This window comes from Ornithorhynchus anatinus, chromosome 10 (assembly GCF_004115215.2).
Source record: "Ornithorhynchus anatinus isolate Pmale09 chromosome 10, mOrnAna1.pri.v4, whole genome shotgun sequence".
In the NCBI taxonomy this organism is placed as follows: Eukaryota; Metazoa; Chordata; class Mammalia; order Monotremata; family Ornithorhynchidae; genus Ornithorhynchus; species Ornithorhynchus anatinus.
This window is the reverse complement of record NC_041737.1, coordinates 53,191,529-53,216,217: the sequence shown is the minus strand read 5'-3', so window position 1 is coordinate 53,216,217 and position 24,689 is coordinate 53,191,529. Positions and strand designations below refer to the sequence as shown.

The 24,689-nt window shown below is 54.0% G+C and overlaps 1 protein-coding gene across 3 annotated transcripts; it reads left to right on the top strand.

The window, feature by feature from the left end:
- The first annotated feature begins 1,014 nt into the window (after positions 1–1,014).
- KASH5 (KASH domain containing 5) lies at positions 1,015–23,163 on the top strand. 3 transcript variants are annotated; one of them, XM_029073431.1, is made up of 18 exons: positions 1,015–1,095; positions 2,879–3,020; positions 6,206–6,307; positions 6,549–6,729; positions 7,081–7,145; positions 10,034–10,100; positions 12,351–12,512; positions 13,133–13,250; positions 13,765–13,815; positions 16,359–16,436; positions 17,142–17,198; positions 17,397–17,456; positions 17,591–17,655; positions 18,127–18,202; positions 18,891–18,995; positions 20,099–20,172; positions 22,200–22,319; positions 22,934–23,163. In XM_029073431.1, exons 2-18 carry the CDS (start codon positions 2,945–2,947, stop codon positions 23,091–23,093), a joined length of 1,617 nt encoding a protein of 538 aa, XP_028929264.1. In that variant the 5' UTR covers positions 1,015–1,095; positions 2,879–2,944; the 3' UTR covers positions 23,094–23,163. The 3 variants fall into 3 exon arrangements, with proteins under 3 accessions (XP_028929264.1, XP_039769305.1, XP_028929266.1); XM_039913371.1 differs by lacking the exon at positions 13,765–13,815; XM_029073433.2 differs by lacking the exons at positions 1,015–1,095; positions 2,879–3,020 and adding an exon at positions 4,847–4,932.
- Positions 23,164–24,689: the final 1,526 nt, after the last annotated feature.

Here is a 24,689-nt window from a genome sequence, read left to right as displayed (position 1 = left end):
CAGACACATTCCCTGCCTGCAATGATTTTACAGTCATCGAGGTGGAAGGGTGAGAGGGGAACGGGGAGGGGATTATTTATGTCACCCACGATTCTTGGTGTCCTCAGGTCCGAAGGTTTGGGGAGCCTGGGATGGGGTTTGGGGTGCGGTTCAATTGGTTTCCTGCTATGGCCGCCTCAAATCATGGGTCAGATTATTATTACCCTATTTATTTTGTTAATAAAGTGTATAACTCCTTGATTCTATTTATCTTGATGTCTTGTTTTTGTTCTGTTTTGCTTTGCTGTCTCTCTCCCCCGTTTAGCCTGTGAGCCCGTCATTGGGCAGGGATTGTCTCTACCTGTTGCCGAATTGTACATTCCAAGCGCTTAGTACAGTGCTCTGCACATAGTAAGCACTCAATAAATACTACTGAATGAATACTATTGAATGAATCATCCCCTCCCAGATGTTTCTAATCTAGAGAAGCAGCGTGGCTCAGTGGCAAGACCCCGGGCTTGGGAGTCAGAGGTCATGGGTTCGAATCCCAGCTCTGCCACTTGTCAGCTGGGGGAACTGTGGGCAAGTCACTTCACTTCTCTGGGCCTCAGTGACCTCATCTGTCAAATGGGGATGAAGACTGGGAGCCTCACATGGGACGACCTGATGACCCTGTATCTCCCCCCAGCGCTTAGAACAGTGCTCTGCACAGAGTAAGCGCTTAACAAATACCCACATTATTATTTTTAAGTGCCATCCATTAACAGACCCTTTCGCCCCCACCCTTTTCCCGCCTTCTCCCCCTCAATGGCGCCGTGAGGCAAGGCGCGAAAAACAGCTTCACGCCCGGCGCGCGCAGGGGGAAGAGCCGACGGCGCCTGCGCGAGGCGCGCGCGCGCGGCTCTGCCGGGGGCGGGAGGGGGGACAGAAGGAGCCGGGGCGCGTGCGGGCGTTGCTAGGGAGTCTGCGCAGAAAGGAGCTCGCGCTCTCTTCGGGCGGGAAAACGGGGCCTCGTGAGCAACTCCCCTCCCCCCTCCCCCCCCCCCCGGTCCTTTTCTCGCCCTCCGCCATTTCGCACCTCCTCGTCCGTGGCGCCGCCACCAAGGCAGCGCCGAGGTAACAATTTCCCCAGCTTTGGGCGATTGATCAGGCCCCCCTTTCGCAGGCCTCGTGCCCAGCTGCGCAAAATGGCCGCGGAACTCCGTCATAATAATGTTGGTATTTGTTAAGCGCTTACTATGTGCAGAGCACTGTTCTAAGCGCTGGGGGAGACACAAGGGAATCAGGTTGGCCCACAGTCTCACAGTCTTCATCCCCGTCTTACAGATGAGGGAACCGAGGCCCAGAGAAGTGAAGTGACTCGCCCACAGTCCCACAGCTGACGAGGGGCAGAGCCGGGATTCGATCCCATGACCTCTGACTCCCAAGCCCGGGCTCTATCCACTGAGCCACGCTGCTTCCTAAGCATGATGTTGGTATTAAGCGCTTACTATGTGCAGAGCACTGTTCTAAGCGCTGGGGGAGATACCCCCGTCAGGCTCACAGCCCCATTTTCCAGATGAGGTCACTGAGGCCCAGAGAAGTGAAGTGACTGGCCCACAGTCACACAGCTGACAAGTGGCAGAAGAAGCAGCGTGGCTCAGTGGAAAGAGCACGGGCTTGGGAGTCAGAGGTCATGAGTTCGAATCCCCGCTCTGCCGCTTGCCAGCTGTGTGACTGTGGGCCAGTCACTTCACTTCTCTGGGCCTCAGTGACCTCATCTGGAAAATGGGGATTAAGACTGAGCCCCACATGGGACAACCAAGTCACCTTGCAACCCCCCCAGCGCTTAGAACAGTGCTTTGCACATAGGAAGCGTTTAACAAATACCAGCATTATTAAGTGGCAGATCTGGGATTCGAACCCATGACCTCTGACTCCCAAGCCCGAGCTCTTTCCACTGAACCACTCAAGAATTACTCCTATTTTTGTAGGACCTGCTGAAAACCTGGCAGGGAAGAGCTGTACTCTGGTGATTGGCTCTTGGGTTTAGGGTCTACTCTTCTTCTACCTGTACCTCCCAAGTGAAGCCGACAAATGTTACTTGGGGCAAGCTTCCATTTTCCCTTTGTCCTGGCATTCAGCGTGAGTGACTGGATGGGACAGGCCGGTGGGAGGTGTGAATAGTCTGTACAGTCAAAATTTACAAATAATCTAAAAGCTGTTTTCAACTTCCTCCCCCACCCAAACTGTCTTTCAGCAATAGGTTGGGAGTTCGTCTCCCTTTTCTTTTTCCCTGCCTGCCCTTCCCAAGAGACCATGAGACAGGAGAGAGAATAAAAAAGAAAAAAGAAGACTTAAAAACTGATTTGGGGACTATTACAAAGTAGCTCTGCCAACCACTATTTACCCAAATGCTCCTACCTTCTCCCACTTGCCTCTCCTCTCTCAACTATCCAGCAAACCACCATTCCTTATCCATCCATCTATTTTTGATTATGGTTTCTGTCTCAAAGTGCCTCTTTCTGCCCCATTTTTGTGTTTCTGGCCCTCTAGACTGTAACCTCGTTATGGTCAGAGTATGTTTCTAATTCTGTTTTATTGTACTGGCCCAACCACTTAGTGCAGGCCTCTGCACATAGTAAGCGTTCAATAAATACCATGGATTGATTTTCCTCTTCCTGCTGCTTTCCTTGTTTCTCTGCCTCTGGGTGTCTGTCACCGTTTCTCTGCCCGACACTGTATTTCTCAGATTGCCCCTCCAAGCTTCACTCTCTGTCTCTCTTTGTCTCTCCACCTCTGTATAAGAGTAAAAGTGGAGCATTTTGTGGAGATTGAAAAAGACACATAGGGAGCTGTAGAAGAACCAGTTGAGAGACTGACACCTTCCTTTGATTTATCATTTGTCTGTGTGCTCTAGGATTGGGAAAGAAATAGCTCAAGTTCTTCCCAAAGGCAGCCGGCTCCCTTCTCTTCGTGATCCAGCATGTCACAGCCAAATCACTGGACAAGTGTGCAGTCTGCTGAACAGCATTTGGATGAAATGGAACCGCCACCAGATAGTATGTATTGGCACCAGGAATTTTCAAAACACATCCACTCCATGAACCTCCTGTCTCCATGCCTGTGGGCTTTCTGCGGAAGGGACGAGGCGTAGCAGAGTAATAATAATACTAATAGCGATAATGATGAGGGTGGTATCGTTAAGCACTTATTGTGTGTTCCAAGCGCTGGGGAAAATACAAGTTAATCAGGTCTGACACAGTCTCTAGACAGAAAAGGTATCGAATCCCCATTTTACTGATGAGGAAACTGAGGCCCAGAGAAGTTGTGACTTGGCCAAGGTCACCCATTAGGCAAGTAGCAGAGACAGGATTAGAACCCAGGTCCTCTGACTCACATGGCTCTTTCCACACCATGGGAGGGGAAGGGAGAGGTGGGTGGGGAATGTGATTCCGGGAGAAGTGTTGAGCAGCTCCTGCACAGTTAACTGTCAGCAAGAGGGAGAGCCCAAGAGCAGCATGGGAGAACAGGGTTATGTTTGTGGTCAGCCCTAAACTAATCTGATTTCATTTATGCTTGAGGTAAGTGGGAGGGGCAGGGAGGTCTGGTCTTGGAGAGCCGGAATCTGGACAGACCCTTTCAAACCTTGCACCCCAAGGACAGTTAGTCACTGTTTCCTGTACCCTGGAAGGTCCATTTTAAACATTCTCATCCCCGTGAAATGACAGTTGGAACCACCAGAGGCCCTGAATCACCCAATCTGTGACCCTCAAGTCAAGAATGATATGGATGCCTCCCCCTGAAAACCTCAGGTAGTTCTCAGTGGGCATAGAACCCCTTAAAGAGCTTCAAGGTAGACCGCTTGGGCCAGTAATAATAATAGTGGTGTTTGTTAAGCATTTACTCTGTGCAAAGTACTGTTCTAAGCACTGGCTAAGGTTGATACAGGGTGATCAGATCAGACGCAGTCCTTGTCCCACATGGGACTCACCATCTAAGAGAGAAAGAACAGGACTGTAATCCCCATTTTACAGATGAGGAAACTGAGGCACAGAGAAGTGAATTGCCCAAGGTCACACAGCAGGCAAATGGTGGAGCCGGATTTAGAAACCAGGTCTCCTGACTCTCGGCTCCAGGCACTTTCCATTAGAGCTCGGGCTTGAGAGTCAGAGGACCCCCAACTCCCAGCTCCGCCACCTGTCTGCTCTGTGACCTTGGACAAGCCGCTTAACCTCTCTGTGCCTCAGTTACCTCCTCTGTAAAATGGGGATTAAGACTGTGAGCCCCGCGTGAGACAACCTGCATCTATCCCAGCACTTAGAACAGTGCTTGGCAATTAGTAGGCACTTTAACATATGCCATAATTATTATTTTCTTGGGGCAGGATCCAAGCACACTGTCTGGGACCAGAACTGTGGGCCGGGGAGCAACAGCTAAACCCCCTTTGGCAGTGTCTGGCTCCTGGTCTGGTAATGCCCATCCAGCATATATCTTCCTGGCCCTTCCCCTCTCCTTTTGGGGGTGGAGATGGAGAAGCCAGCTGAGCTTCTTTAAGTCCCTTCTCTTCCTGTATATTCTATTTGGGCCAGAAGAGGGCAAAAAGGACCCAGAAACAAGTCAGTTGCCTTAGTAGGTGGAATGGCGAAAGTTCCCCATGCCCAGAGAGGGGTCCCATCCGAATGATTAGGGAGGGAAGGACCTGCCTCTTCCTTGCCAACTGGCCTTCTGTCCCCTCAGGTCCCCGGAGAGTGGAGGGAGTCAGAGTGACCGTCTACCGGCCCTCACTCCTCACAACTTTCCACAGAGCACCAGCAGAGGAAGCTATTCTCTCCCCCATCTTCATCTCAGTGCCGAGGAGAACTGGGCCTGCCCTCCGGCTGATTTTGCAGCAGCCACTTCCTCATTTTATTCTAACTGGAACGGGAGAATCTGGGCTACGGAGAGAGTGGGGATAGAAGAAGTCGGGGCAAAGTACGTGCACGAGGAGGCTCGGGAACCCCCTCCACCAGACAGTAGCCCAGCTCCTCCTCCACTCGCCCCTAGATGCTGATGAGGTCATTTTTGCTGCTGAGCTAGGGAAAGGGAGTGGGGGCGTTGTGGGTGGGGAGGAGAGGTCACAAGTATGGAGGGAGAGAGAGTGGAGCACGGCAAAAAACAGTGGCTGAGGGTGAAACCAGAGATGGCGGCGTCCTTTATCGGATTGTCCTTGTCCTAGCTCTCAAGGCCTTTTCCAGGCCTTCTGTAGGATGGGGGGGCCCGCCTGCCCCCCATCCCCCGCCATTGGCCCTTTCACTGGGCTGCGGTTACTTGGGCCTGGCTGGATCCTGTCAGTTAAAAAAAAACAAACCTCCACAGTCATGTCACAATGAGCTGCACCCTCGCCTGCTTACTGTCTCACGGTCCTCCGTACCCCGGCGGGAGACTAACTGGAAGCAACGGGAGCCTCCTGGTAGTACCGTGCAAACTACTAGCTAATTGACTCCTTCACCTGAGTTCTTGGTTCTGAAATCTCAAGCCTGAGGCCTCTCTGCCCTACTCGACAGTAAACTCCACCAGCATCTGCAAAGTCATCCCCTTAGAGTCAGCAAGTGAGCCCCACGTTCTGATAATAATAATGAAAATTCTGGTATTTGTTAAGTGCTTCCTATGTGTCAGGTACTGTGCTAAGCGCAGGGATAGATACAAGCAAATCGGGTTGGACACAGTCCCTGTTCCACGTGGGGCTCAGAGTCTCAACCCCCATTTTACAGATGAGGGAACTGAGGCACTGAGAAGTGAAGTGACTTGTCGAAGGTCATACACAGCAGATGAGTTGTGGAGCCGGGTTTAGAACCCATGGCCTTCTGACTCCTAGGCCTGGGCTTCGTCCACTAGGCTGTGCTGCCTTGCTATAGGAAAGGGTCGATTGAGTTTCTGACCCTTGTGGCATCAGAAGGACTTGGGGCCCAGGAGACCCAGCTGGGGAAATGGGACAGGGGAGTGAGGGGTGTTGGGTCAGAAAAAGTGTCGGGCAGGGGAGGTGGAGGAAAATACAGTGAGAGAGAGAAAGAGGTTAGTCTGAAGGCAAGGTGATGGCGAGAGGGGGCCTAGTTTGGAGAAGCCGCCTCTTCACTGGGGTCAAGATGAAGGCAAGAGAGGTCAGGCTAACCTGCAGGGGGGTGGGGAGGTCGGAGGGAAAAGGCGAGGGATGCTGTGTCCCTCATGCTTCAGCCACATGCTGTCAAGACCCCTCTTCTCTCTGTAGTGATTCCCAGAGATTGGCCATGTGATGCGCTGGGGAGGCCTGTCAGCCTGGAGGAGCAGGTGCTCATCTCTACATTCAGAGCGTGTGACCTGGAAAAGACAGGTATCGGTTCCAGGGGGAGGGAGCGGCACTTGGGGGTGGGAACCCAGGGGAGAGAGAGAGTGTGAGGGGTGGGGAGGGAGCAGGGGCTGGAATCACTAGGGATGGGGGTGGGGAGGAGGAAAGTGGTTTGGGGACACTGTGGGAGCAGAGCCTGGGGTCCCTGCTGAGAAAGAGAAGGGGGTCGGGAGCCCTCGGGGGCGGGGGGCCGGAGGGTGGCCCTGACCTGGGGGAGGGTCCGCAGGAAAGGTTCCCGTGGCTCAGATCCTGACGTACATCGAGGCTGTGTCCGGGCAGGGCGCCGGGGATGACCGGCTGCAGTCTCTGGCGAACCAGCTGGACCCCGAGCAAAAGGGGGCCTCTGTCGACTTCGGGACTTTCCTCGCCATCACCAAGGACTGGATCTCCTACTGCCAGCAGGACAGGTGAGCCCAGTCCCTACCTAAGGGCCTGGCCCTCCGTCGCCCGGAACCTCAGCCCCAGGCCCTCTCTGCCCTGCCTCCCTCCAGTGGTCCCCCATTTCCTACCTCGCTTCCCCATCCACATCTGCGCCTCGACCAGTTCCCCTGGCTGCCGTCCCCCTCCTCCGTCTTCCATCTGGCCCCACAGCCACACCATATGGTCCTGCCGCGCCCTCCCATGGGGGTCAGCCACCCTCCTTCTTTCTCCCCGTGGCAGCCCTGCCTTCCCCATCCCCGTCTCCCTTCCCCCCCGACACACATATCCCCTCCCTTCTAAGGGAGCAGGATTGATCTCCACTCTGCCTTCTTCCGCAGGGGGCCCGAGCATGCTGAGGAGGCAGAGGAGGGAGCCACGGTCTCCACTGACCTCCTGCCATCTGGTGAGAGAGCCGGAGCCCGGGCTGCATCTAAATATAGGCCGCTCAATAATTCAGGAGCCTGGAAGGAGGGCCGAGAAGCTGAAAAATCCACTTCTGCCTCACCTCCTCCCTTTCAGGGAAACAGCCTATCAGGATCCTTTCTCTTGCTTCTGGATAACCCTCTCGACTCCCCACGAAGGTTCTGTTCCTGGATCTTGCCCCCACCCCCAATCTCTTCATCTGGGACACCGGCTCCTCCTTTCTCTCCTGGTATTCTCCTTCAAACTCTAGTTCTTTGCCTCTTCCTCTCTTTTTATGTCTCCATCTCTGTTCTCTGCCTTTCTATCCCTTCAGTTTTTTATCCACTTAGTTCTCAGTTCCCTCATCTATAAAACGGGGATTGAGACTGTGAGCCCCATGTGGGACAGGGACTGCGTCTAACCCAATTTGCTTGAATCCACCCCAGTCTCTCTCTCTCTCTCTCTCTCTCTCTCTCTCTGTTCCCCATATCCTCTGTCCTGAATCTCTGTTTCTGTGTCTCCATCTTGCTTTCTCCAAGTCTGTACTACTCCTGAACTCTGGTCAACTTGAGGTTTTGTCTTGATTTCTCTCAATCTTTTTCCAGAACCAGTATATGGGATTCCCCTAGGGCCTTCCCAGGTCTTTGGACGTCTCAGGACCTGCCCTCCCTACAACCTTCCAGGCAACAGCCAGTGAGCACAGTCCGTCAAGGAGACTGTCGACTGATCAGTTCTTATCAAATCCAAAAAAAATTAAGCGGAACCGGAGCCCTATTGCAGTCGATGCCTAGTTCAGTGTTATCTTTCTTTGAAAAAATGGGATCGAAGCGCTTACTACATGCCGGGCACTCTATTAAGCACCGTACTAAGCCCAGTACAAGCTAATCAGGCTGGAAAATGGTTCATGTCCCACATGGGGCTCACAGTCTTAATCCCCATTTTTCAGATGAGGTGACTGAGGCACTGAGCAGTGAAGTGATTTGCCCAGAGGCAGAGCAGACAAGAGGCAGAAGCAGGATGATCTCATCGTTCCTTAGGTTCTCATAATAATAATAACTGGTATTTGTTAAGCGCTTCCTATATGCCAAGCACTGTACTAAAAGTGCTGGGGTAGATAGAAGATCAGCAGGTCCCAAATGAAGTTCACAGTCAAGTAGGAGGAAGAACAAGTTTTGAATCCCTATTTTCCAGATGAGGGAACTGAGGCACAGAGGACTTGTGACTTGCCCAGTGTCACACAGCCTGTAAGTGGCAAGCCAGAAATTAGAAATCAGGACCTCAGATTCCCAGGCCCCGGCTCTTTCCAAACCTGAAAGTAGTAAGTTTAAAAAACAATAGGAAGCAGCTTTTCGCACAGGGTGAGGTCAATGTGGAATATGTGGCCTCGGGAACAAAGGTACACAAGCAGAAAATATCGATGGGTTCAAGAAAAGTTTGGGTAAATTTGGGACAGAATAGTAGAGGAGAAAGTTAAGTATTGGTGGGGGGACAAAAGTGATGAATGACAGAGCACCTGTCGTAGGTTCACAGTGTCAGTGTCACGGACAGTGGTGTTTATTGGGTCGTTTGTCTGACCTAGGAGAGCATTGCTTAATCTTAGCTTTTCTACACCTTTACAACAGCCCTGAAACCTGCCGAGGGAGGGGCGTTGTCCAAGTTGTCCAAGTCAGCTCTTTGGCCACCGGAGCCTGAAGGGTGGAAAAATATAAAAATAATAATGATGGCATTTATTAAGCAGTTACTATGTGCAAAGCACTGTTCTAAGCGCTGGGTAGGATACAAGGTGATCAGGTTGTCCCACGTGGGGCTCAGTCTTAATCCCCATTTTCCAGTTGAGGGTACTGAGGCACAGAGAAGTGAAGTGACTTGCCTAAAGTCCCACAACTGACAAGCGGCAGAGCCGGGATCGGAACCCAGGACCTCGGACTCCCCAGCCCGGGCTCTTGCAACCGAGCCACGCTGCTTCCGTCAGGGGGAGTGACAGTTGAAAGGAGGCCGTATCTCCTCTGGAGATCGTTCCTAGGGACATTTTTGGCTTCTCCTGCTCTAGCTGCCCCCCCCAGCCGGTCTGGCGGGGTCGGGGGGAGCTGAGCTGGGGAGCTGCCGGCGATGAAGCTCCTTAGAACCAGCAGAGGGAGACAGAAGCCACCGTACGGCCATTAAGGGACCACCCTGGTCGCTCAGTTGGTAGCGCCCACCTGGATGGTCCCGGAGAGGGGCAAATACCGTGATCCGGGCCTGCCGCTAAATCAGGAATTCCCAAATGGCCCCACGGGCCTTGGTCGGGATTGGACAGAGACCCCGGCGTCTGGTTTCCATTGACGTGGACTTCGGTTCCTTGGTTCTCTGATTCCCTCCTCTGGGACGTTCGTCTTTTAAGTATTTCCCTCAGTAAAGACCTTTCAGATCTCTCTTCCCCTGCCTCAAGCAGAGATTGCTAGTTGTCTAATCAGGAGAGGACGTGGAAGGATTTGGTTGGGAATGTTGAGGGGGAAATCCTTCCCGAAGCAAGACCCGTGTCTCTCGGACTGCCAACTGAGAATTATCAGGGAGTTCGGTAGCAGAGGGAGGGGGTTTCCCGATAGCTCTTTTGGAGGGGACATTTCCCTGCCTTGGCTCTCCCGTGTTTGGGAAGTTCCTTCTGTTTCCTGTGAGTATGCCCGGAGTCCCTACCGCTTCAGGGTTCCCTTGGAACTGAGCTCTTCCTCTTCCTTCAGAATCCCCTAGCCTGTACTGCCGGCCTCTGCATATTCCCCTTTCCCCAGGCCATAAAAGCCACTTGGGTCCTCCCTTCCCTTTCCCCTAGAGCTCCCCAGGCTTGAATGTAGAGTTTCATGTTGTATGGGGTGTAACAGAGAAATTCATCTCTCTCTCTCACTCACATTCCAGGGACTCTGAATCATTCAGACATTGCCCAACTGGAGAGTTATGGCGGAGAAGATCTCAGATCTGCATTGTAAGTTAGACCCCCTAATTCAGGCACTCCCCCACTTTCAAAGCCTCTCGTCCCCTCTTCCCCACCGGCCACAGCCTGTGTGGCCCGACACCCAGGAGAGCGACGAGCCTAAATTGGAGCCACCCAGACGTGGGCCTGAGCTAACCCAGCTTCCCATCTGCATTAATGGGTCTCGGTCTCACCTCCGGGTAGGCACCGGGTTAGATATAAGCAAATCAGGTTTGGAAGCCATCCCTTTCCCACCCTGGGGCTCACAGGCGTCATCCCCATTTTAGAGATGAGGGAACTGAGGCACAGAGTGGCAAAGTGAGTTGCCCAAGACCACACTGCAGACAATAATAATGGATCATTGTTCTACCAAAGCATTCAGTCTGTTTCTCCATGCCTCAAGAACCTCCAGCTCTGTGTCAAACAGAAACTCCTTACCACTGTGGCACTCAGTTCAAATCACCCCCTCTCAACTCACCTTACAGCCCAGCCCACTCCGCACACTTCGCTTCTCCAATGCCAACCTACTCACTGTACCTCGATCTCTTCCATCTCACCACCGAACCCTTGCCCACACCCTGCCTCAGGTCTGGAACTTCCTCACCCTTCCTATGTGATTGACATATGATCACTCTCCCCACTTTTAAAGCCTTCTTGAAATCTTAAATTCTCCAAGAGGCCTTCCCCACCTAAGTCCTCATTTCCCCTATCCACCCTCCCCTCTGTGTCACCTACGCGCTTGGATCTGTACCCTTTAAGCACTTATTATCCAGGCCACCCCTCAGCATTTATGCACAGATCTGTAATTTCTTTCAATGTCTGTCTCCTCTTCTAGACCGTGAACTCCTTGTGGGCAGGGAACATGGTTTCCCAGGCTGTTGTATTGTCCTCTCCCAAGCATTTAATAGAGTATTTTGCACACATTAAGCACTCAATAAATACCACCATGAGGTAACCTATCAGAGAGGAAGCCAGAAGAGGTGTGGTTAGGCTTCAAGCAGTTAAACTAGCCAGCTGAAGGGTGGGGACGGAGAGAAGCGAAAACTGGGGAGGGGGCCGGAAAGCTGCCCGAGTTGAAGAAGCAGTGAAGGAGGGGAGGGGGAGAATGTGGACCCAGACCTTCACCCCTCTCTCTTCTCCTCCCTGCCTCCCTGAGAGATCAGAGGATTTAAGTAGCATGGGCCTGGGAGTAAGAAGGACCTGGTTCTAATCTGGACTCTGCCACTCTTCTGCTGGGTGACCTGGGGCAAGTCACTACTCTGTCCCTCATTTACCTCATCTTTAAAATGGGGACTGAACCTGCCAGCCCTGTGAGGGACAGGGACTGTGCCCAACCTGACAAACTTGTATCTATCCCAGTGCTTAGTACAGTGCCTGGCACATAATAAGCCCTTAAATACCACTGGGAAGCACCATGGCCTATAGTGGAGAGAAGGGCCTGAGAGTCAGAAGGACCTGGGTTCTAATCCCAACTCTGCCACTTGTCTGCTGTGCCTCAGTTCCCTCATCTGTAAAATGGGGATTAAGACAGCTCCATGTCAGGGTGGACTGTGTCTAACCTAATTGGTTGTATCTACCTCAGCGCTTAATGCAGTGCCTGGCACATAATAAGCGCTTAACGGATACCATAAAAAAACAGAAAACTACAAACTTAAGTCATTGGTATGCCTCACTGGATCATTTATTCCCTCCCTCTGCCTCTTCACTGGCCTTCCACACCCCTTGCTCCGTATCTCTGTCTCACTTCATCTCTCTCTCTCTCTCTGATTCTGTGTGTGTGTCTCTTTGTTCCTCTCTCATTTTGTGTCCAGTCCTCTGCCTATGTGTTTCTGGATGTCTCCCTGCCCCTGGCTGTGTTTCAGCGGGGCAGCTTGACCTAAGAATATGACCCTGGGATTCTGGATACCTCGGTCTTTCTTGTGCTTCTGGTCTGCTGTGAGACCTTGGGCAAGTCACTTAACCTAATAATATTAGTTGTGGTATTTATGTAGCATTTACTATGTGCAAGCCCTAAACTAAATTCTGGGAGAGATACAAGATGATCAAGGTAGACAGAGTCCTTGTCCCTCATGGGACTCAAATTTAAGAGTTGGGGGCAATCTCATTTACAACACACCCAGAAGGTCCTCCATCTTCTCTTCTCCCCAAGTGAGAAGTGACTGAGCCAGGTTTCCCTGGGGAGAGGGGAAAGGCAGGGGGCCCCCGAGGCAGGGGATTGGAGGTGATGACCTTCCCTCACATCTCCTCTCTCCCCACACACAGCTCAAATGAGGCCGAACTCCGGAGCAGCATTGAAGACCTGGAGTTCAACAACCGAAGACTCGTGGGGGAGAATGAGAAGTTACAAAGGGCAGTGGAGGTTGCAGAAGAAATCGGGGCCCGGCTGGGCGAGGAGATCTCCACCCTGGAGAAGAAACTGAGGAGGTGGAGACCAGGCCAGGACACCCTGACCCTCCCCCCAGACCCTGTCCCTGAGCCTTGCTGTGACCCAGACCTTCTCCGGTCCCCTATTGTCCCCTGCTCATGCTCCCTACCTCCATCTCCATTCTCAGCCCCCTCCCTGCCCCTCTCCTCTGTCTCATCCTGTCTCTTTTCATCCTGTCTCCCACCCCACCTCAATGCCTTCTGGATTGGTTAATATGGGCTCCGCCACTTGTTTGCTGTGTGGCCGTGGGCAAGTCACTTCACTTCTCTATGCCTCAGTTACCTCATCTGTAAAATGGGGATTGAGACTGTGAGCCCCACATGGGACAGGGACTTTGTCCTACCTGATTTGCTTGTATCCACCCCAACACCTAGTACGGTGCCTGGCACATAGTAAGCGCTTAACAAATACCAGAATTATTATTGTCATTACTATTATTTCTGTCACCCTCTCCATTTCTGTGCACCTGTCTCTCCTTCCCTCTCCCCCTTACTCTCCCAGCTCTGTCTCTCCTCTCGGTTGCCTCTCCCCATCTTTGCCTCTCACTTCACCCATTCCTCTCTCTCTATCTGGGACTCTCTGACTCTCCCCATCTCTGTTTGCCTTGTCTCTCCCTTAGCTCCCAGCAGGCCCTCCAAGTGGCCAAGGCCCGGGACGAGGAACTGGAAGACATGAAATCTCTGGCCAAGAGCCTACAGGAAGAGAATCGAGGCCTGCAGGCCCAAGCCCGGCACTCAGTGAGTGGGATAGGGGTTGGGGAGGGACACCGGGATTCGCCAGGGTCCCCTCTCTCCAGCCAGTGCCCAAGCCCTTTAGCGCCCCAAGAATCCTGCCTCCCAGCCTCTGGCTCTCCCTCCGCAGCCCCCCACACCTATTTCTTTTCTCTCCATCTCCCTGCTCCTTCTCTGCCTGTCATATCTCTCTCCTCCCGAGATCCTTAGGCAAGTGCCAATTATGAATGGAGCTGATGAGCTAATCCCCAGCCTGGCAAAGACCTCCCTCCTGCACTGGGGAAATGTTCCTCTCCTGAGAAATCCTCATTGGCCCTGTCTTCAGACTCAGAACCCACAGTTCTCCCTGGGGTCTGCTCTACCTTCCCTCCCTCCCCCCCATGCTGCTTCTCTTCCCCTGCACCCCACCGAGACAGACCCCATGTCCAGAGGGAGGGAGACTGGTCTTCTGGGTAGAGAGATTGCTTCCCCCTTCTGTTGCCCACCTCCTTCAGTCCAACGTCCATCCTCTCCACTGCAGGAAAGAGAGCAGCAGCAGTTTGTGGCCGAGGTAGAGACGCTCCGGGAGCAGGTGAGTTGGCCCAGGGAAAGCTCCTGCTCATGGGCTGGGAAAAATTGTTTTAGTGCGTCTCCCTCTGAAAACTTTTTCAGTCCTCTGGAATGGTTGGCAAATTCTAAATTTGAAATTAGGAATGTGTTCTGGACCATTTAACTGCACCCTCTAGACTGTAAGCTCTTTGTGGGCAGGGAATATGTCTATTAGTTAAATTGTACTCTTCCAAGTGCTTAGTACAGTGCTCTGCACACAGTAAGTACGATTGACTGGAGACTGGAAGCTCCTGTGGGCAGGGAGCACGCCTACCAATTAGGTTGCATTGTCCTTTCCCAAGCGCTTAGTACAGTGCTCTGCCCACCGTAAGGGCTCAATAAATACCATTGGTTGATCAGAGCCTGTCCCGCCCCTGCTGGGCGACCCTCGAAAAAATGCTCCACCTCTCTGATTTTACTTAGAACAGAGAGGGAGACAGGAAGATCGGGGAAAATGGGCAGGGAAATGGGGAAAATTCCCCTCCTTCAACTCTTCCTGCCTCTGCTGCTTGTGTCTGCCGCTTTCTCCCAAGCATTTAGTACAGTGCTATGCACCCAGTTAGCACTCAGCAAATACGAGTGAATTAATGAATATCGGTCTCTGTCCGTATACCCTGCCACAGACTTATGCACTGCCGTTTCCCCCAACTGTCATTTATTTTAATGTCTGTCTCCTTAACTAGACTGCAAGTTTTTCTGGGCAGGGATCATGTCCATCAACTCTGTTGTCCTCTCCCAAGAGGTTATTACAGTGCCATGCACACAGTAAACACTCAGTAAATACCATTGATTGATTGTCTCAATCATTCGAGAGTTGGTAGACACACTTCCTATCCTCAAGGAGTTTACAATTTAATGAGTTTACAATCTAGATCGCCTCTCTCTCTGCCTCTCTCTTTTTTAACGGTATTTCTAAAGTGCTTACTATGTGCAAAGCACTGTTCTAAATAGATAGAAGAAAATCAGGATGGTCACAGTCCCCAACCTGTTTAGGGGTCGCAGTCTAAACAGGAAGGAGTAGGATTTAACCCCCGTTTTCCAGATGAGAAAATGGAGGCACGGAGAAGTTAAGCGACACTCTTTGAGTGTCCTTGCCTCTGTATCTCTCTGTCCCTGTGACCACCTCTAAGCCTCTCTCTGTCTTTCTCAGTTCTTTGACTCTCCCTGGCTCTATCTCTGCAGTGTTTGCATCCCTGCATACCTCTTGATTTTTCTGCGTCTCTATGCTCCGTTTAGTGTTTTCCCCTGTCTTCCTCCCACCTCCTCTGCTCTTTTCCCTTCTGGACACTCTCCAATTCCCCTCTAATAACTCCTCCTCCCTCCCCTCCTGGCCCCCCTCCCCTCCTGGCCCCATGGAGGGAGGGAGAGTGGAAAGGGAAGGAGAGGGGAAGAAACCGCCTCTGCAGATATCCGGGACACTTTGCCCTTCTCTGGAAACCTGAGCTGCTGGAGGAGGCCAGAGCCACTGAGCCAGCAAACATGGGTGTGTGTGGAGTAGCGGGGGGAAAAGGGAGGTAGAAGGGAAGAGCAAGTTGGGGAGAGCGAGAGTGAGGAGCAGGAGGGCAAAGGAGAGTGAGAGGGAAATGGATGGGTAAATGGGGATGGGAGGATAAAATGGGAAGAGGGGATCTAGAGAGAGCCAGAGGGAAAGTGGGGTGGGAAGAGGGGAGTGATGGAGTGGGTTTTCTTCTCTGCCTAATAATAAGAAAAAGAATGTCACTAATAATAATAACTGAGGTATTTGTTAAGCGCTTACTATGTTCCAGGCACTGTTCTAAGCACTGGGGTAGATTAGACTGTAAACCCGTCAAACGGCAGGGACTGTCTCTATCTGTTGCCGACTTGTTCATCTCAAGCGCTTAGTACAGTGCTCTGCACATAGTAAGCGCTCAATAAATACTATTGAATGAATACAAGATAATTGTCAGACACGGTCCCTGTCCCACATGGGGCTCACTGTCTTAATCCCCATTTTACAGGTGAGGTAACCGAGACACAGAGAAGTGAAGTGACTTTCCCAAGGTCACATAGACAGATGGCAGAGCCGGGACTAGAACCCAGATCCTCTGACCCTAGTTCTCTAGAACCGACAGCACCAGCGGGAGGTGGGGTCATGACTCAAGGAAGCAATGTGAGAAGCAGTGGGGCTGAGGGGAAAGACCCCAGGCCTAGGAATCAGGGCCCCTGGGTTCTAGTCCCGGCACCGCCACTAGCCCGCTGTACACGACTTCAGTTTCTTCAACTGTAAAATAAGGATCAGACCCCAGTTCTCCCCGCCGCTTAGATCATGTGCCCCATTTAGGACAGGAACTGTGGTCAGTCGGATTGTCTTGAACCTACCCAATTTACCCCAGGGCTTAGTAAGTGCTTAGTAAAGACCCCAGTTATTCATTACTAGGGTAGACCCTGACAAGGAGGGACCAGGAAAGGTTGGGCTCTTGGGAGTCAGTACAGTACAGTACAGTACAGGGCTGCTCGCTAGCCCTGGAGCTGGCCCCGCATCACCTTATGCCCACTTTTTTCCAGAACGGGAAACTACTGGCAGAGCATGAGGGAGTGAAGATGAGGAGCGAGGTGCTGGCAGCCGAGAGGATGGCTCTGAAGGTACCTCTCCTCTCCCTCTTGGGGGTCAAGGGGGCCCTCAACATCTACTCCTCTGCCTCCGGGCTGAATCCTTTGGGCTGGAGCAGGGTGAGGCTCTCCTTCCTGGGCCTTCAGTGATCCCCTCCAAAAGCCACCTCGGTCCTCTTGTCCCAGCGGCTCCCACATAGATCCACCGGGAAGGAAGTCTTTTCCAGATCCTGCAGCCCCATTATTTGACTCTGCTTCAGAAGGACCAGAAGTGCCGGTGGCTGAGGGAGGGGAGAAGAAGGAGGAGCCGGGAGGGAGCAGGCGGAGGGGAGAGCGAGGAACCCCTGGACTAGGCTGCTCTGAGAGGAGAGGCCCTGGAGGTGACCCGCCTTCTACAGGAATCCATCTCTCCCCTTCCCCCAACCCCGAAAGGGCAGGATCATCTCTGCCGGGAAGGGATTCTCCATATTCTCTGGGGGGAGCTTCCCACCTGTTGGAGAACAGGATAGTTACTAGTTACTTGTTCTCAAGAGAACTCACAAGATGAGGGATGCCCCCAGGACCTCAACCCCCTTGATTCTGACATCACAGCAAATCAAATTTGTGTTAGACCTAAGGAAGGACTTCCCCAGGCTGGAAGAACAAAGATCACTGGGCTCCGGGGGCATCTCTGCCCCAAGGGATTTGAGGAGGGAGGGAGGGGAGAACATAGGTGGAACTTCTCTTCCCTGTCCCTAGCGCCAGCTGTGTGAATACGAGACCCTCATCTGCCACAGAGACAGCATCCTCTCGGAGGTGAGTGCCCTTTCTCCCGGCTCTACGCCCTCAGAAACATCGGCCTCCAGCCCCCGACTCCCACAGAGACATCCTGCCCAACGTCCCAGCTTCCAGGTCTCGCTCTCCCCGGAGACTCCGTTGTTCCAGCCCTCTGGTTCCCCTCAGAGCCCTGAGTCCCCCCCTTCCCCCATCCACTTCCTGATTCTGTGTTCCCAGAGAACAAGCCAGACAGAAGATCTAACGGAAGCTGTGGAGCAATATCGAGCTACAATCCAGGTAGTCACCACCCCCCACCCCTCTTTATGCCCATCTCCCTCTCTCAGCCTCCCCTGCCCCGGGGACAGCCCAAGCTGGACTCCACCAGAGATCCAGGGGACAGCGGGGTCGGCTCCCTCCTTCCTCCATCCTAGGAACTGAAGTCCGAGATTGGCCACCTGGAAGAAAAACTCTTCTTGAGTCAGGGAGGCGAGGAGAGGTGAGTGCTGGTTGGAGGAAGAGAGAAGTTAGGAGGGGGAAGGAAAGAGGGGTTGGGAAGGCAGAGTGGGAAGGGGTCCCTGGCTGGGATTTGAGAGGTGAGGCAGGTCTGCCCTCCCCCAGCTGCTGTCGTGATCACTGCAGCCCGAGGGGCCGAGGTTTTTCATTTCTTCATTCGATCATGTTTACTGAGCGCTTACTGAGTGCAGAGCACTGTACTTAGCGCTTGGGAGAGTATAGTACAACAATAAAGAGACATCCCCTGCCTGCAATGAGCGTACAGTCTAGAAGCTAGGCACCAGAAAAAACTCGATGCTGGAAGAGGAGGAGAGATTCTTGGGGAGAATCTCTGGTGGAGAAGCTTTGGGACTGGGTCTCAGGCCACCTGGATGGTGCGGTAGGCAAGGGAGGAGCAAGTTAAATCTCAGCAGGCCCTGAGACTGACCTGGGGGCTGTCTGGTTTGTGGCCTAGCCGGACGAGGGACCCACCAGAGGCGGGAGAGAGCGCCCCACAGTCAATGTTCTTGGAGATCGAGGCCACCCAGATGGTAAGCCACACCATTGTCCCCATCCCTTTCTCTCTTTCCCTACCATCCTCCCCGAGCCCCATCCCTGCCCTCTGATCCCAGCCTCATCCTGCCTTCCTCTCCAGCTCCCTCCCTTTCTTCCTCTCCAGACCCGCCCCTGCCCTCTTCCCCCGCCCCATCCTTTCCCTCTTCCCCACATGGCATAGTGGATAGAGCATGGACCTGGGAATCAGAAAGTCAAGAGTCTAATCCCGGCTCTGCCACTTATCTGCTTTGTGACCTTGGGCAAGTTACTTCATTTCTCTGTGTCTCAGTTCCCTCATCTGTAAAATAGGGATTAAGACTGTGAACCCCATGTTGGACAGGGACTATGTTCAACCTGATTAACTTGTATCTACCCCAGCGCTCACAACAGTCCGTGACACATAGGAAGTGCTTAACAAACACCATAATTATTATTATCGTTCCCCCAGTCCCACCCTCCCCCTCCTCCCCCAGCCTTGCCTCCAACCCATCCCCAACTTCCTACCCCAGCCCCACCGTTCCACCCAACTCCAACCTCAGAGTGTACTAGCCCCATCCCCACTGCCAAACCCAGTCCCAACCTATCCCCAAGCCCTGACCTTTTATCCCCTGACCTTAACTGTAGTCCTCACCCCAGGCCGACTGCCTACCCTCACCCTAGCCCCTGCTCTGCTCGGTCCTACAGAGCCTGGATCCTGAGCTAGAGCTGCCCAGCCCACTGTGCGGGGCGCTGCCCGGCGAGATGCCCTCCAAGCCGGCCAAGGCGGGAGACTGCAGGGAAGAGGAGCTGGTGAGCTACTCATCCCTCGGCGACTTCGGGCATGCCCCCAGGGTAGCCCCGGGCCTCTGGGGATGATCAGCTGGGGATTTGTGCTCGTGTGGCCGCCTGCACCTCAGCTTCAAGCGGCGTTCTGCCCACACTCTGCCCGGTGCCGTCCGTCTTGGGTGGCACGGACGGGGGAGGAGGGGGAGCCGGCGGGGGTGAGCGTGGTGCTAGCGGGGAACAATAGGCTGCCGGCAGAACTCGGGCTGCGTTCCCAGCGGCCGGCCAGGGTTCTGGGGAGCGGGAGAGGGGGCCCCCAATAAGGGAGCCAACTGGAAGCAGGGGACGGAGACAGCCCAGGGACCTTCTTTTATTCCCGGGCAGCAGGGAGGCCAGGCTCCAACTCAGCCTTAGGGATGGAAAGCAGCAGGGGGTTTACCTGGCCACTCGGCCAGCTGACGGGGAGAAGGTTGAAGGGCCCGGGGGCATGGCCAGCCGGGGACCACACGGGGCTGGGTCGGGGGAGCCCGGGCCGGGGGAGCAATGAATGGGACCCTTGGGAAGAGGACAGCGAGGGAGGTCCTAGAGCCATCTGAGACCTTGGGAACTGGCCAGGAAGGAACAGACTCCTTTGGGGGCCAGGCAGGGAGAGGGCAGCCAGCACAGGGGCAGGGCTCACCCCAAAGGGATGAGGGTTTTCAATCGATGCATTAATTAGTTATGAGATTTATTCAGGACTCACAGCAACCCCAGCACTGTGCTGAGCACTGAAGAAGATACAGGATAATCCAATCAAGCACGGTCCCTGTCCCTTACGGGATGTACGTATCCATAATTCATCTATATACATTACCGTCTGCCTCACCCCCTAGACCCTAAGCTCCTTGTGGGTGGGGAACGTGTCTACCGACTCTGTTCCGTTGCACTCTCCTCAGTGTATAGTATAGCGCTCTACCAAGTAAGCACTTGGTAAATAAGATTGATTGAGCAATAAGAAGGGGTATCTTATCCCCATTTTACAGAGGAGGAAAATGTAACAGAGAGATTCAGCGACTTGCCCAAGATCACAGGTCTAGAAGGGAGGTTCCCCGACTCCCAGCCCATGATCTTTCCATTTGCACTTTTCCCAGTCTCTGGAGCGGGGAGACCAAGAGGGGAGAACAGCGTCTTATCTTGAAGCCGTGGGCCCCGAGGAGACAAGAAGGTAATCTATCCCCAGGAACCAAGGCCCCTCTTCTCCCAGGCCGGACAGCTTCCTTCCTTCAGCGACCCAGGCATCCCCACCCCTGCCAGCCCTCAGCTCTCACTTCCAGCGTGAGAGGTCTCCATGCCAGTCTGCCCAGGGGCCCGCTCTCCAAGGCTCGGTTCCCCCGCGCCGCCCCCCACCTTCTCCCAGACAGGCCCAATTAGCTCCTGTCACTGCAACCTCATTAGAGAGAAGGAGCGGCCAGTGGGGCGGGGGAGAGACCGTTGAGACGGAGCCACAGCTACTGACGTCTGAGCCTGGGGGCGATGAGAGGTCTGAGTCCCCACGGGCCCTGGAGCTGGGCGGGGAAGATGCGCGACCCGGAGAGCCCGGCCTGGGTCCTGAGGAGAGCTGGTGGGGATGGGGGGAGGGAGAGGGGAGAGTGAGGAGCAGTGTTATGGGGGAGAGAGGGATTCCACAGGCTCCAGAGAGGCAAGACGGGAGGGGGAAATGGCCCAGGAAGGCTTGGCCCAAGGGGAAGAGGAACTATTGGGTGAAGGGTGATTGATTTTGGGGTCTGGGGACTCTGGAGGAGGAGGCTGTGGGGGAGAGGGACTCCCCACAGGGCCTAGCCAGCCCTGCAGCAACAGTGATTTGGGGTAGACTCACGGAGTAACTCTTTGGGAAAGCTGGGCCCCGGCTGTCTCCTTCCACACAGATCTCTCCAACAAGACCGTCACTCCATCGAGGCCTAAGCTGTGGTAGAGTCAGCTGGCACAGGGGCAGGAGCAGGGGCAGGGCACCTGGCTCAGGCTGAAGGAGGGGCAGGCCAACTGGCAGAAGGGAGGGAGGAGGGGCAGGGTGAGATCTGCATTGGTGCAGGTGAAGGAGTCTAATTCCAGGAAGGAGAAGGGAGCGTGAACTCCAGGTGTGAAGAATAAAGGTCTAACAGCTCTGCTTATCAAATCCCCTTTACCTCAACTCCTGCCAAGGCTCAGGCCCTCTCCCTAGTTCCCTGCCACAGACCACACTTACCCCCAACATACACCAACCTCACCCCCTCCCACGACAATTCCGTAGTTCCTCCCCTCCCATACCCATCACCCTCCCGGAGCCCAGGTACCCTCTTCTCCCCTTCCCAGGAGCTGTCCCCACAACCCAGAAGCCTTGGCCTCCCCCAACCCAGGACTTCCAAAGCCGAGGGGCCCCATCCTCCTGCTCCTCCGTCCCCTGTGCTGTCAACGCTGCCCAAACCTAAAGGCCCCAACACTCCCTTGTCTCCTGCTCTGTTTGTTCCCTTTCAAAATCGCAGCAGATTTTCATGAGTGGAAAAGACAGAAGAAAAGATGGGGGAGAGAAGCGGGTGGGCGGCTGAGAGGGAGGAAAAGAAGGACGGGGGAAGGGAGGGACGGAAGAAGGAGAACATTCTGGTTTACCATTTGTCACCACCAAACAGCTGTTCAGAGATATACACAAACACACACACACACACTCTCTCTCCCTCTCCTTCCTCTTTCTTCCTCTTCTCTTCCTCCTCCTCATTCTCCTCCCCCAGGATTCCTCTAGACTCCATTGAGGTCCCAACTACGAGTGAGAAATAGTGGTTCAGGCACACGCGCGCACGCACACTCACAGACACAGATTCAGAGGCACTCAGTCGCAGACACGCACCCACACACGCATATCTCAAGAAAACATTCAATGGAGACAAAGGCCCACACAGGGAGACCATCCAAGTCTCAGGTGTGGACGGGGATTGAGCCAGCTCCGAGCCATGACCTGTCTGGCTGCGCCCCCACCCTGGGACCCCCATTAGACAAAAAGGCAGGGAAATGTGCTGGCTTTGCAGCAGGAAGGATCTAGGTTAGATCTGGTTTCCCCAGGGCTTGGTACCAACTAACCCAGCTCCATAAGCACAGGCGTACAGCCCCCTAGCCGGGGAGGGCAAGGCTCTAGCTGAGGGTGCCGGGGAGAGACAGGACAGAGAGAAACCCAGTGTCGAACCCACTGAACTCTTGCTCCCAACTTCTCTCCCCTCCTCCCAGAGACACGGAAAGCCCAGCCCTGACGGCGGCCTTGGTGCCGGTGCAAAACCAACTGGCCCCAATGAGGCGGAGGACCTGGAAGCAGCTCCATCCCATCCCCCAGCCCGCCCCGGACCACAGGTAAGAAGGCCAGTCGGCCGGAGGGAAGGGGGGTGCAGGAAGTTCCAGGCTTGGAATAGGGAGGACCTCCCGGGACAGACAGTTATCATTCCCAAGCAGATTTCACAGCAGCAGGATCTCAGTGTGGGGCAGGAGATTATCCAGGATGGGTAGAAACCCCCTTCCATCTCGCCTTCTTGGTTTGGCATTACAAGGAAGATTTAAGGTAGACTCTGGAAAGAATTTCCCCATTGAGGGAGCGAAGAAAACCAGTAAATTTGGGGCACCGCCTCATTTGTGCCCCCATACCTGTGCCCCCAAACACCTTGTCTGCCACGAGATGGGTTTAGATCAGGCCTCACACCGGCCATCAATATTATCAATATTATTATCACAGTCAGTATCTGCCATTGCCCTGTGAGGGGAAAACCTCAGGCAGACAGAGAAAATGGCCCTGAAACCAAAGAATGGTAGCCACACCAAGAACCCGGGAGGGTGGCTACGGGGATGCGAGGGTGGCTATGAGGAAGCGTAACTGGAGAGGAGGGACCGGGGTCAAGGGTGAGCGACGGGGTGGGTGCAGAGGCAGGGAGAGGGCCAAGGTGACCTCTGTTCTCCTCCACTCCCTCGTACAGGGCCTCGCCCCAGCCTCCACTCCTAGGCCTACTGCTTCTGTTCCTGATGCTGCTGTCCTTGCTGCTCCTCTCGCTGCCCGGGCTCCCGGCCCCGGGCCCCCCCAGGAGGCCGGCCTGGCCCCACCTGCAGCTGCACTACCTGCAGCCGCCCCCGGTGTGAGCTGGCCCGTGAGGGGCCAGGGACGGGGTCCCCCGTGGCTCCGGCTGGAATAAAACCTGGTTGAACTCGAGTCTGGGCCGAGCTGCTGGGACGCCTGCTCTGCGGGACGGTCGCTCCTGCGGTGACTACGCGGTTCCTCTTCAGCCCAAGCGCGCTGGTGGCGGCTCTGTCGTTACCTCAGAATTCACGCTCGGTTCGCCCAAAAGGAGAACCTTGCGCCGGGCCTGGGGCGAAACGCTGCTTAGGAAATGGGGACCCTTCTTCCGACCGCATTCGCCTCCCCGGAGAGGGCGTCGTGCCAAGATAATAATAATCGGAATATTTGTTAAGCACTTACTATGTGCCAGGCACTGTACTAAGCGCTGGGGTGGATACAAGAAAACCGGGTTGGACACAGTCCCTGTCCATTGTGGGGCTCACATTCACAGTCCCCATTTTACAGATGAGGTAACTGAGGCCCAGAGAAGGCAGGCGACTTGCCCAAGGTCACACAGCTGACAGGCGGTGGAGGTAGGATTAGAACCCATGATCTGACTCCCAGACACATGCTTCATCCGCTGCACCATGCTGCTTCTTAGCAGGCTGCCGTGTCCTAAGCGGGTGTGGTGGGAAAATCGGGAGAGAAGCACAGACCCTGATGTGCGTTTTCCTTCATGCCGGGTCTGTCCGGAAGGAAACCCCCTCCCCGGCGTGGTAGGAGAACTGCTCCTGTGGAGGGCCTATGAAAGCCCTGTGCGCTCATGGGATTTTCCTGAGGACACAATAGCTGCCCTTGAGGGGCTTACAAACCAACATTTTGGGCTTCTCCCCAGGCAGCTCCCTGAACAGCTGGAGGGGCCCAAAGCTAGCCCCTCTCCCTAAGACCACACAGCTTGGTATAGGGAAGCAGTGTGGCCTAGTGGATAGAGCCCGGGCAGGACCTGGGCTCTAATCTCGACTCTACCACTTGTCTGCTGTGTGACCCTGGGCAAGTCACTTCACTTCTCTGGGCCTCAGCTACCTCATCTGTAAAAGGGGGATTGAGAATGTGAATCCCACATGGGACAGGGACTGGGTCCAACCCGATTTGCTTGTCTCTACCCTGTGCTTAATGCAGTGCCTGGCATATAGTAAGCACTTAAAAAATACTAGTGAAAAATGGTGAAAAATGTAGAGTCTCCCAAGGGAGCCCCAGACTGGACTGGTCACCACCTTCAAGGGAGTCCCCCGGGGTCAACCCCCAGCCTTGGAATAGGATTTGGCACATTTTAAGCTCTTAACAAACACAAATATTATCGATTGGGCCTCAGACCTTTCCCCTGGAGGATCACCTTCGTGAGGTAGATTCAATCAACCCACCAATTGTGCTTCGGTGTGTACTAAGCACTGTACTAAATTCTTCGGAGGTACTAAATCAAAGCTCAGTACAGTGCTTAGCCCATAGTAAGCACAAATACCATTAAAGAAAGAGATTAAGTTGGAAAACACTATCCCTGCGAGCCCCACGAGGGACATGAACTGAGTCCAATCTGGTTAGCTTGTTCCTGCCCTAGCCCGTAGTACAGTGCCTGGCATATAGCGTTTAATAAGTACCACTTAAGAAAAAAGATTCCTGTC